The 13,944-nt window shown below is 38.7% G+C and overlaps 1 protein-coding gene across 2 annotated transcripts in view; it reads right to left on the reverse strand.

The window, feature by feature from the left end:
• The window catches only part of LRRC28 (leucine rich repeat containing 28), a 198,006-nt gene that overhangs the window by 46,644 nt on the left and 137,418 nt on the right, over positions 1-13,944 (reverse strand). For both annotated transcript variants that reach the window (XM_081228563.1, XM_081228562.1), the window contains one exon: positions 2,617-2,719. In XM_081228563.1, coding sequence (XP_081084689.1) covers positions 2,617-2,719 — 103 coding nt within the window. The remainder of the gene's footprint in view (positions 1-2,616; positions 2,720-13,944) is intronic.

Genomic DNA, 13,944 nt, shown 5'->3' on the forward strand with positions numbered 1-13,944 from the left:
TTATATCATGCCACAGGTCCCTAAAGCTGTATTCATTTTGCTCTAATTTTCTTAGACTGTTAATCAGAGAAGGGTACTACAGTTCTTTCAGAAAAAGCACAGTACAGCAGGAGCTGATGTGTTCTTTATTCCAGACCTACCTCTGGGCTAGAAAGAACATGGGATGGTGGTGGAGAACCAAGTGTACTGATCCTTCTATTCTCAGCTTAAATATCATCTCCTTGGAGAGGATTAACACTGAGTTTAATTATTGACTGTTCACTTGGAGCCCTAGCTAGATTATGAAGTCCAGGAAGGCAGGTACTGAATTGTTTGGCTCCTACATTGTATGTCCATTGTCAAGACAGTGACCAAACAGAGTAGTTGCTCAATAAATACTCACTGAATAAACAACCGAACCAAGATCCTTGTTCAGAATCAAAAGGTACACCTTCTAGGCCTCAAATACCCTTATACTCTTTATATAAGATTTACCTTAGAACCCTGTTCTACACCTTGCCCCTCCTTTTCCCAAAGTACCCCCACTTTGACTTGGAATGGGAGAGTCCCTTTGCACATATACAACAGATAAAAGAGATAAAAGAAGGGGAGCCCCTAAATTCTGTTGCCAAGACTTCAATAGTCACCATGTATTAGAATTCTGAATACATTTTTGCCACAGAAATATTTTATAAGTAAGTATAATTTGGGGGGGTGCAAAATGGGTTAAATGACCTTTTAATGAGCTGGCTAGGAGTATAACCACCAGAACCGCTTCTATAAGAAATGCATTCTGAGTTAAACCAACAGATTAAAAATACCTTTTGGATCACTGTTTATTTGTATGTGGGACTGCCAACACTCCAAAAACTATTAATATTAGAAAACTGATTGTTTGATAACTGTCTTTTTAAAAATTTTATTTATCTTCTTATTACTACTACCAAAGGAAGATGCTAATAATAATAAAAAGTGTAGACTATCTGCTAGTAATTTGCATATTCTGCCTTACTGTTTTCTCAAAGATTTGGAACTCTCATAAAATTCACTACCTCTGCTACCAGATACCAAGTCAACAATTAAAATATATTAAAAAAAAAAAAAGGGAAATCCCTGGTGGTCTAGTGGTTAGGACTTGGTGCTTTCATTGCCATGGGCCCAGGTTCGATCCCTGGTCGGGGAACTAAGATCCCACAAGCTGCGTGGCTCAGCCAAAAATGAAATAAATAAAATATACTACCTCTCTACTCTGCACAAATAGAACTTTCTGGAAGTCAGTAACATCCATGTCTAAACACCAAAGGAGAAGGTTCTTTATCTCAAGTAAGAGCTATTCTTTAATTGTGGTAGAGGTTTAAATCATATTTCAGTGCAGTCTCTGAAGGCTTTGGTGCAAGAAAATTGCCTTCAGCTTTGGAGCCTGCTTGCATCATTCCGTGTATCTTGGTGATTGAGGGTATTTCACTCACCACTTAGAAAAATTAGGCTATATTATAGATCTTTTACAAACTCATTATGATTAATGAGTGAGTAGGATCGTAGCTGTCACATGATCAGCTGTAGAAAAATCAATGAGCTAAAAACTCCATTACATATTCTATTTTCTATGCTTCATAGAAGGTTCTGGAATATGTCTCTGGGCTTGTATTTCATCAGCCTATACAGGCACTGAATTCATCTAGGGCTTTCCCAAGATAACAACTGTATAATTTTTCCTAGGGGAAGGCCACTAGGATTACCCTCTCTGGAGCAATCACTGCTCAATGCCCATCCCCCGGAGCCATGCCAGCAGGGGAATGGTTGTCGCTACACACAAGTTTAATGTCATCCCTTTCCTTGCCAGAACTACATACAGTATGAGCCAGGTTATGCAGGATGTTTGAAATTATAAGGAGAGAGTCAACACGCTGGCTAAGTACCCTCAAAGGTGTTCCAAGTATCCTTTGGCTGCTTAAGTGAGGCCAGTCAAAAGCAGGTTCTGGCAGCTGAGTTGTCCTATGTTAAGCCCACGCCACTCTGGGAACCACTTTAGGGTTGGTTCTTTCTCACTGCTATAGAAGGAGAAGCTGAAGCCATCTTTCTAAAAGCCTAACTGAGAATGAAAGATCATTGGTGCTCTGAAAATAAAAGCCTATCATTTCCTATTAACTGAAACATATGTTTTGGTTGCTAGAATCATGATTTGTATTGAGGGACTATTTCAAATGTTGACCTCTAAATATTTTCAATTGGTATAGTCCTAGATACTAATGTAGTAAAATTGTCACTGCAATGGAGTGCAGAGAAAGAAAAGCTTTTACATTAATGCAGATTCCTCCAGTTTCTGTGACTGATACTACTGAGCTTATAATGGTATACATAGATTAATTTTTCTTTTGACTGGAAAATAACAAACAACTTACTGACCGAATTTACAGCTTACTAGCTAAACTTGAAGTACAATACTCTAAATTGCTTGCTCAATATTCTTGACTTTTAAGGGTATTTGTTTTAGCATATTAAGCCCCCAAACAAAACTGAACAGGATTATCAAAAGTAGTTCATCTATTTTTGAGTTTTATCAGGACTAAATATTGAAATAGAAACAAAGCTAGCAAAAGAGGTGAGTGACAGTATAAAATGTGAAATCAGCCTTACCCACTGCACCCTATGACTTTGTTGTACAGATAGGATGGCAAGCCTTTCAGATGAATGTTGTTATCCACGTACACATATTGTAGTTCTCGAGATCGACCTAAATCTGGATTAGAAAGAAAAGTGCTATAATTCCTATAAATATACACCAGTATAATGTGAAACATAAAATTTAATACATAATATTAGAATAATTCAAATTTCTACTCTGGAAGAAAAAAAAGTTGCAGATTTAACTAGGTGTGAAATTATGTCAGCTGTAATATGAGATTCTACATCAGAAAACATGACTATTGAAAAATTACTCAACCCACCTGAACCTTGAGCATTTAAGCTGTAAAATGAGTACTGGGAATGGAATATTATTAGATTTCCTTCCCACATAAAAATTCTATGACTTTTAATAAACAATTTCTATTTATTTATTAAGTTTGTTATAGGTTGTTTATTTAGTTTCATTTTTCTCCATAGGAAAAAGTGTTACACAAACTAAGTTGGCAGGTCAGCCTACTGTGTCTCACCTCTCCTGGGCAGAAAGATGGGAGGAGGGGTAAAGGAGGGCTAGGGATCAATCTGACCCTGGCTGGGCTGGGCCTCAGGAGCCAGGTGGATCTAGGAATGGATGGAACTGCCCGTGGCTGCAGGGGGAGGAAGAAGCAAAGGGAACCCCAAATCCCAGTCCTCAGTGAGGTGTGAGGTACAGATGGATGGACAAGACGTGCAGGCCAGGAAGCCGGGACAGGAATGGGTTTGTACCAGGAATGGGAAGAGGTGAGAAAGGGAGCCCAAAGAGAAGAATCTGCAATAGGAACAAGTATGCCAGAAAGAGGGACAATCCAGAAGTTTCGCAGAAGTAGCCGGACAAGGGGGGAGCAAAGACTGGAGGAGGATTCAGTGAGGAAACAAAGCACAAAGTACTGAAGGTGATCTCTGGCCATCACAGGCAGCAGAGACACTTCCAAGTGCCGAGGTCATCCCTTCCTGTCTACTGTGTGCCCAAGATTGTTCGACCAGCTTTCCTTTCCACTCCTATCACTCACAGGGTAGAGCTATTTGTCTTCATCATTACAGAGGCACAGAACAGAATCCTCAGTAGCCTTGCCAACCCTCTGCCTCCTGAAGAACGAACATAATCTTTGAAAAGTTTTCAATCTCTGAAAAGTTTCAAACTATAATTCTGCTTGTGAAAATAGGAAATAGGCTGAAGGAGCTCTCTTTTTCCCCTGTCCTTCTACAGTTAGGAAAGACAAAGGCCCAGATAGCTAAATTAGGTGGTTCTTAAGCATATTTACATTTCAAAACAAAACCCATTTACCCATTAAGGACCTTTTAGGCACTATGGTAGGCCTTGGGGATTCAGATATGAATATGATATTGAGGACGGACATGAAAAATGATAACTGAATACAATATGATCACTGCTATTAGAGAGGCTTGTATAAAGTCTCTGTTTCATAGATGGGTTCTGGACAATTTGTTACATTAAGTGAGAAGGGGATAATATAAGACTGAGGTAAGGAAGGGTTTGCCATGGAAATGGGTAGGAAAAGGTGAACATTATTACCTCCTCTTTTCCACTACAAGTCCTATCACAGTATTCTTGCCCAGGAATAGCACTGGGGCAAGTTACAAAAAGAGGAACCAAAATTGGCAGCACTGGGAACAGGCAACAAAAGCACTGGGAGGTGGAAACTCTTAGGGAGAAAAAAAAATTACTGGCCTACTAGCTAGAGATGCCTTTTCCCAGTGTGGTGGTTTTAATATATCTAACAAACAGAATAGGCAGAACTGCTGTGTGATTTTGTGATTTCAGAGTAAGTCACAAAAGGCATTGTGGCTTCCTCTTTGCTCTCTCCGTTGGGTCGCTTGTTCAGGAAGACAACTCCCTTGTCATGAGGGCCCTCCAGCAGAGGAAATGAGACCGCCAGCCAACAGCCATGTGAGTAAACCATCTTGGAAGCAGCTCCCCCAAGCCCCAGGTGAAGTCTTCAGATTACTACAGCCCCAAGACTATGTAAATATCCTGTTCCTTCTCAAAGTTTTGCCCATTAATTTTAGCATTCATCAATGGGTCTTGTTTGCAACAATTATTACACGGTATTCATTTAGTGGTGATTTTCAATTACCATCTTTCTGTCCACATTTATTAACTGGAATTCTTCTGTAAGGAAGAGCCATCCCTTCTCCCCCATTTATTTATTTGATTTTTATAACAGTATGGATTCATGGATATTTATTTTATTGTAAGGACTAAAAACCCAATGCCATTATTGTTCATTGTGGTGGTTAAAATGTTCCAGTTTTGGCAATTAGGAACACTTAAAATTGGTCCTTATGTTCTTTCAACAAGTTTTCATCCTTTTTTGAGTATCACCATACTTTCCGGCACCACAAGACAGTCCTAGCTCAGTTTGTATTTTCCCTGCTGTAGCGCTGAAATCAACTACTTCTCCAAGGAGCCTTAATTCCTTTTAATAGGGTATGGTGTTTAGAAACCAAGATCTGAGTGCTAGGTGTGCTCATTACTATGGGAATGACATTGCTTCTAGGATCCCTAAGTAGAAAGATCTACAAAACATATTTAAGTATACTAACCCATGTATACATATACAACTATACTGTTGGAAGTATACCTTCAGCATAGATTCCTAGGAGTGGACTTGTTAGGTCAAAAGGTAAATACATGTGTAGATGTGTAGATTCTTTGGTATTTCCTTCCAGAGGAGTTACACCAATTTGCATTCCCTTCATCAATGTATGAGGGCATTGATTTTCCCCCAGTTTCACCAAGTTTTAAAACATGTTGTCTTATTTAAAAATTTCTGGGCTTCCCTGGTGGTGCAGTGGTTGAGAGTCCGCCTGCTGATGCAGGGGACACGAGTTTGTGCCCCGGTCCGGGAAGATCCCACATGCTGCGGAGCAGCTGGGCCTGTGAGCCATGGCTGCTGAGCCTCCGCATCTGGAGCCTGTGCTCCGCAACAGGAGAGGCCACAACAGTGAGAGGCCCACGTACCGCAAAAAAAAAAAAAAAAAAAAAAAAATTCTGTCATTCTGAATTTGTATTTCTCTAATTATTAGTGTGAACATTTTTCAATGTGTCTGAGGGCCATTTTTACATAGTTTCTTTTTTGTGAATTGTCTGTTCATATCTTATGTGTCTGTTCTTTCACTTATTAGCCGTGTGGTCAGAGCCTCAGTTTGCACATATGTTAAATGGCATAATAGTGCCTAACCCCTCAACTTTACCAAGTTGTTAAAACTGAATGTGAAAGTAAGCTGTAAAATTTAAATCACTATACAGTATGTTTTTTTAAGCATAAGAATACATAATTACCGCAATAATATGTACTGCTACTTTAGTAAACATGTATAAACTTCTCTACTGGTATAAAAGGCTACAAATTTATAAAACATAGATGGAAAAAATATACATAGAAATATCAGAATCTACTTGCAATGAAAGAGTCCTCAAAATTACATTAAAAATTCCTATTTTATATTTTTTCACTACTTCTCTGGCTGTATACAAATCCTTTCATCACATATAGAAATCTGCAGACTTTAAAGGCATATAGAAAAGTTCGGAATTTTTTAAAAATTGAAACTACACTGATAAAATATAAATGAGCTCTGGTCTCAGATATGACTGTCAGAGCCTGCAGGGGTTTCAGGGAAAGATTCTTTACTTGAGTTTATGCAGTGGTAAGGAGTATAGGATACTAATTAATGGAGCAGGAACACACTCTCAGAGTCAGAGAACTTGGGTTTGAATCTTCATTCTTCTATTTACTAAATGTGTGTCCTTAGTTTCCTCATCTGGAGAGATGAATATTTACTAAATGTGTATCCTTAGTTTCCTCATCTGGAGAGAGAAAAATAATGCTGTCCCTTAATTTTAGTGAAAACTACTAACAAAGTTCATAAATTATCAAGCAGAATTCTTGGCATACAGCCTTCTCCAGTATATGGCAGTTATTATTATTCCCATTATTAGTGACACATTTGGAAGTGTGGCCTACAGTAGAAGGCCAATTAAGAGAGAATTCTCTTTGGCATGCAGCAAAAGGTATTCTTTTCTATACTTTAACTGCACAGAAAAGAGTTGGAGGCAACAGCCTCTAGAGACAGTGATTCATCTCCCTGAGCCAAGGACACAAAATGGGACATGACAGAGGAAACACCTCTCTCCTCTAATATACACAAAAGAGCTTGTGCAAATTAAATGAGGCTACATGCAAAGATCATAATACAAAGTTAAATAAAATTTGGCACTTGCTACTTCTTATATGGTTTAGTCCTCTTTCTTATCCTAGTTTTATAGGAAAAAAATGAAGAGTTGATGATTTTAAAATGCTATTTGGTTTAGACCTTATCTCAGGTTTTCAATATTCCAAAGATTTCTGTTTATACCTCCTGACCAATTTGTGTGGGGAATATAATTTTTTATATATGCCCATAATGGAATGAACTACTTTCTACTGAAGCTGAAAGAAAACACAAATCAGCTGTGTTCAAATCTATTATACATTAGCCAGTATGTTATCACACAGACATGAGTATTTAATACAAACATTTAAACTTTGCAAATAACACAATCTCAAATAGAGTAAGAAAAAGCAGTACTGAAATTACAAGATGTAGTGGGCTTTGGAGTCAGACCTCTGAAACCTGGTTTTCCAATTCAAATGCTCCAAGCCTGTTACCTCCTCTGTGAAATGAAGATAATAATACCTATGTCATGAGCTTGTTATAAAGATTCAGCAATGCATATAATGTCAAGCTTGGTCCCTTGCATAAGAGTGGTACTCAATACATCTTAGTCTTTTATCTCTCTCTCCTGAATGTAAAGTGAAGATCGCAAAACAGAGTGTAGGATTCTAAAGAGAACCAGGCAACCCTTGCTTTAGCTGACACAGCACAGCCTGCTGGCAAGGCTAAGACAACTAAACACCCAGCAAGGTCACAGGCTACAAAGGCACGGCTGTGGGAGTGTGCTCTTGCCAAAAAGCCGCCAGCTGGCGAAACCCCAAGCACAAAGGAATGGCATTTTTAATCATAATGAGGCTGAAATATAAGTATTTTCTGCATGAAAAAGCTTTGAGCTATTTCTTCTATTCTTAAAAAAGAAAATCTCCAATCAATAATTAACTTTGGAAGAGACCGTTAATCTACTAGCTAATAAGCTGGTTTGTTTCTTCCTTCTCTTAATTTCAATGGACCAATAGTTTTCAATAAATATATCATGCAGTAATATTTTTTAAAGTTCCTGTGCAAAAATTGCTCAGTATGTGAACTATGTAAAGCAAGGAAGTTGTCCATCTGCAAAGATGCTAAAGCAACAAAGAACTTTTTCATGTGGCTTTTTAAAGTGGTGTACTGTGTCTAAAATGTTTCCCTTTTTTTTCCTCCAGACTCATAGATCAAAGTACTGTTACTTAAAAATTAGCAAAAGCTAACAGTCCTGCATAAACTCCAATTCTCTCTCTCTCCTTAAACTTCAAGGCCCCGGCATATGCAGTCCACATGGCTGAAGATGGAACAAAAACCTCCTGTGTGTTGAGGCTATTACTCTTTTAACTGTAACTGTAAAAGCAAGCATAGAATGACAGCGTGCGCCAGACCAAATAGGATCTGTTTACTGCACACTAACCAGCATGAAACTCATTTATTTTATCAAAAGGTGAATGATGTATTCTCTTCAACAAAATGATGGGGCAATAGAAACCACACATGAAAACAATAGACCAAAACAGGTTGTTTGGAATGTTCTATCAATGTAATTCCAATTATTGTGGTTCAATAAATCAGATAGATTATTAGTCACAATTACATTTTTAATTACTATAAAAACTGGGTTTCTTCACAATGAATTCAGAGTAATTTACAGTGTATTCCAAAATTATCTTTAAAACTAATTAAATTACCTACATGATGCGTTTGACAAAGAGAAATTTTTGACTACTTATTCAGAATAATGAATTTTTTAAAGTGCTAGTTTCTCTAAATACACACACACACACACTCCACTAAATCTTTTACATAATGATATTCTTTCTGATCTATTCAACTTTTTAAAAAATATCTTTATTGGAGTATAATTGCTTTACAATGGTGTGTTAGTTTCTGCTTTATAACAAAGTGAATCAGTTATACATATACATATGTCCCCATATCTCTTCCCTCTTGCATCTCCCTGATCTATTCAACTTTTACCAAATAAGATTTCACAGTGAATTTAATAAGATACTTTACACACAGTAGATCATCAACTATTAAATTAAAATAAATTGATTTTAATGAATTTGAATGACTGAAGGCTTCCTCTGCAGTTGGTTTAAATATTCAAGCATTAGCATCTCTACTTGTGTTGCACAGTCAAGTAATAAAGAAATTATTATAAGCAATGGGCAAGACACTGTGCTAGATGCTTAGGGTATAAGACACAAGCTGTCCCAACCCTTTCTAAAAGTCTAGTCAAACAATAAAAGTTTATATTGATTGTGTGCTTATGTAGTATTTATGAGTCATAGAAGTGTTTTAAATCTTATTTAATTCTCACAAAAGTGTTATGAAGTAGGTATTAATATTACCCCATTACTGAGACTTAGACAAATTAAATAGCTTTTCTAAGCTCAAGATCATACAGCTATTAAATGGTAGAGCTGGAATTTAAAAGCATGCCTGCCTGCTTCACCATGACATTAGTTAGGCAGCCTCCCTTAACAGATCATTTCCATACAAGCAGGGCTCTCCCACATAATGTAGGAAGTGACACTACCTAGCAGGCTGCATGGGTGCAGTGGGCACCTGAGGACGGGCATGCCCAAGCGTCCAGGTGTGATGTCAGGAGACACTGACAAGGAGATAAATGATGAACAAAATATCCCTTGGCTTCTGTTAAAAGATGAGATAAGTGATGGGGTAGTTCTGGCTTACAGATTTAGGGCACCAGTTGCAAGAAATACCAAGAATTCCTTCAGAGAAGATCCTAGAGAAGGAGCCTTCATGCTGACTGTCCCACACAGGCTTGGGCATTACAGCAACACATCTTCTAGGCCAGGGCAGCCAGCGTGGAGAGCAAAACATCTTCACTCTGCATCTTACCTTCAGCTCTTGCTCAGCTGGACTGGGACCTGTCCTCCCTCTCCCCAAATTTAAGAACTTGGCTGAAAACTAAGACTGACAGAAACTCTAGATTCTTGCTTTAAAGTCAACTGACAACATCTTCCAGACTTTGCTTGTACCGTAGTACATTCTTGCCACTATTTAGAAAACCAAATTAACAAAAAGTTCACTGGCAAAGATTCTGCTCATGAATCTAGACCTCACACTACTTATTTTTGTTTCACATCTGTACCTTTTTAAGAATAAGCAGCAATTCTTTTTTTAAATTGATATCTGAGGAAAACAGGGTTCACTTTTTCATATTAATCACTGCCTACTCCAAAATCCTATATTCCAAAACTTTGAGAAAAATATACATTTGTCCCTTTAAAGTTCACCTACTCTAGGTGAACTTTTCTCTTCATATATTAGCATAGTAAAGTCAATGTCTGCCCACACTGTAGAAGCCATGTTAAATAATCCTGTTAACTCAGCCATATTAAATAATCCTGTTAATGCCCTAAGAAAACCTTAAGGCAAGAGCAAAGGCCTGACATGATAAAAAAATAAATAAAGCAGAGGGGGATCATTAAGACAGTGGAAAAAGTCAGATGAGTAAGCAGCACCAGGATGAAAAATTTTTGTTATAAATTCTTGCAAAAAGATAGAGCTCAAAAAGGAGGACTGCACATCCATTTTCTTGAACAAATACACACTGCAGAGTTACAACTTTGCTCCTGAAATAGGGTCATATAAACTTTAGTTAACAGAATACTCCCCTCTCATTTCTTCCCACTACTAGTTTTTGAACCTTGTTTTCAAGCCTTTCTTTTCTCCTTATTCATTATGCCTTTGATTAGAAACCTGCCCAATAGTCTCTACAGAACACGATTTTAATGGCATGTTTGGGTCCCTCCTTGGAAAGCAGAAGATACCTTCTACTCAAAAATAAGACTGATTCCAACCTCTGGGACTTCTGGTCTGAACTAGAAGAAACATTTTAGCACTGAAACGTATTTAAGGCTACAAACTTTGCAAACTATTCCTATTAAACAATGACCTCAAGGCAGTACTTCTTCAAGCTGCAGATCAAATACATTCCATGGTTCAGTAAAGTACAGTTTACATGCATCTCTAAGTCTGAGATTAAGGAATTATTAATTGGTTTCCATCTGGTTTCCATCCTGGAGTTGAAGTTCTAATAGCTTCACTTTGTGGACTTAAATATTTCCTTAAAAAACAGTAAACAGCAATTCTTTCCCTGACCTTCTAAGCAGATACAGAGAAAGCAGGAACGAGGAGTAATAGAAAAAACAAGTGTAGTTAAAAATTTGTGTCTTTTATATGCCATTTGCAACAAAAGAAGAGATTTCAGCATGGGTTTTGAAAATGCCTACAAGCTACTTTCTAAAACTGCAACAATACTTGGAATAAACTTTTTTCCCCCTACACAATGTATCCAGCTCCTACAAAGGAAAAACGACTACAGCTACTATAAAAAATTGGAGTGATCTCCTGTTATGTGATAAAGCGCCAGTTTTACATCCCTATCAAAGTTATATAGGGTATAACCCACAGCAATAAAGGAGCTGTCATTTCACTCATAGCACACGTCCTTGGCACACAGAATAACTTCTCCTGAGAAAATAAATACTTCACTACTAGAATGTCCAAGGAACAACAACTCTGGGACTGATTTAGAAGCATAAATAATTACCCATTGGTAGGAAGCTGTTTTCTCACTAACTTTGGGGTTTACTACATGGTAGTTTACACACCAGGATACTCCGTAAATCTCAATGTCATTTGTTCTTAGTTAAGAATTCATTCACTGTTTTCTAAATTAACACTCAAAAATTCCACCTGCCACCGTGGGTGCAACTTTTGTTTTCTTAAACTACAGAAGTTCCTGACATTGAGTTTAGCTGACACAGCACTTCCTGGGGGCTAACTAAAAAATGCTCTTCCATAGTCAGTCTGTACATGGGCAACCTCACAGTACTTGTATCTACTATTCAACATTAAATAAGTTGTAAACATTACTGAATAATGGCTTATTAATTATGCAAGAGAAACCAGTAAACCTAGTAAAAAAGCCTTACAGGAAAAAACTCTTTTCTTTGTATTTTCCTAAATTTTCAGAAGCCCAGAGGTGAGTCAGATCTTTATGAGCTATTTAGTCAACAAAGCTATATTGAATCAACAACAAATATTCATGTTTCAAGGCCTCTATTAAATCTCATAGCATGAGGCTCAAGTTATTAATTTCCCCTCCTCCTCACTGATAGCAGTGGGAACAGAGCTTCTGTGTGTAGACTAATCTGTCATTCAGCTGTCATGGTATAGTTATAGCAGGAACATCCTCCTTTCTTGATACAACTTTTCATCTTAAAAAGAACACACTCCACGAGTGTTAATGATTTTGATAGTATTACAAGTGATTTAAGTCATCCTTACTATAGCTTCTGTAGTCACTTTTTTTTTTTTTTTTTTTTTTTTGCGGTAGGCGGGCCTCTCACTGTTGTGGCCTCTCCCCTTGCAGAGCACAGGCTCCGGACGCGCAGGCTCAGCAGCCATGGCTCACGGGCCTAGCCGCTCTGCGGCATGTGGGATCTTCCCAGACCGGGGCACGAACCCGTGTCCCCTGCATCGGCAGGCGGACTCTCAACCACTGCGCCACCAGGGAAGCCCTGTAGTCACTTTTTGAAGAGGCTGTAATCTGACATACATTTAAAAAGCCCCATAAAAAATTGCTCTTCTCCTAAGTCAAAGTTCTTTGGCAAGAAACTGAATTCAGTGAGTAGCTCCCCAAAATAAGACTCCTACCTCCAATCACAGGCAGCAATATTAAAGCACCCATTTCATAAACACTCAAGTTCTACATTAGAATCACGGTTAAACATAGGAGCCTTCTATTTGAAAACTGTAGTTATGTGTATGTGTATACACACCGTATCTCCTAACTATTGTAAAGAGGTATCCTTATATGCCAGGTTTCCAGGAACAGTTTAGTTCTCTGAGGAAAGGCAGTGCCAGCAGCTGCCTGCTTCATCTGACTCTGTCCCGCATAGTTCTTAGCATCAGATGGCTTTGCTGTATCAGAAAGGAGTTCAAGGAAGGGTTTCAAGTACACAAACTCCATGGAAGGACAGCTATGAACTTAATTATTTTCTTCCTAAAGACTTAATTGAATTCCCTTTCCAAATCCACCTTCAATGGTGTCAAAAACAAAAATCAAAAACCAAAATGAGACTGAGAAGATTGTTATTTCTGTCAGCTTCAATTTCCTCATCTTCATAGATTATGCTGTCTCTGCTCTTCTGAAGCCCTCTTTGGGCAACCTCATACTGTAGCTCTCTGGTTGTCCCACCCATTTCTTTACAAAGATCATCCAACCCAACAATACAGAAAGGCCACCAGTGCTTGTCTTGGCCCCCTGGCCCTTTACTCATGCTGTTCTCTGAGACCAGGGCAGAGCATTGCTTCAGGCAGCCTGTTTCTTTCTCACTGGATGATCTTATCACCATCCTCTTGCTTGTATGTCTTTCTAAAGTAGAGTAAAGCCTGCCCACAGGCCTGTGTCCTGTCAGGGCTGTGAGCCTTGTGAGTTGAGATGGCACCCAGGGGAGTGTGGAAGCTGCTTCCATATCTTGGGCTGTATACGGTCCCAGGTTTGAGAGTTATGGTGACCTTGAATGTTGGGAGGGACCCTCCTCAGAACTCAGTGAAGACCCTCTTGCCTCTCTTTGATAACATATTAACAAGTTCACAAAGGAAAACCTCCTCTATCACAGAGGCAAGGCTTTGTGGGTGACAAGAAACCTGGAGATAGAAACTAACTTGTTAGGTTCTCCTTACTACTGAACACTGAGTGCTGAAGAAGGGATGCTCGCTTCTGTAGCCACAGCAGCACTCACCACAGTGCACAGAGAAGATGCCCCAGTAACATAACTGAAAGCAGAAAGCAGCCGGGCAAAGTGTAGAGAAATCTATCCTCTACCCCACAGCCATTTCTATCACTTTGCACTAGCCACTGCCACTCAGGTCATCTGCTGCTGTAACCACTGAGCAGGACACACAATGTCGCTCCTTGGCATCCCAACCGTTAACAGTGGTCAGCCGCCTACTGGAATGGCTTCCCTCTCTTCTCCCAACACCACTGCCACCACAGCACATGCTCGGCTGTGTCACTGGTGAAACAGCAGGTAGGAATGAGTAGCAATTGAC

The sequence above is a fragment of the Mesoplodon bidens genome (assembly GCF_964165515.1).
Source record: "Mesoplodon bidens genome assembly, chromosome: 3".
NCBI classification, from domain to species: Eukaryota; Metazoa; Chordata; class Mammalia; order Artiodactyla; family Ziphiidae; genus Mesoplodon; species Mesoplodon bidens.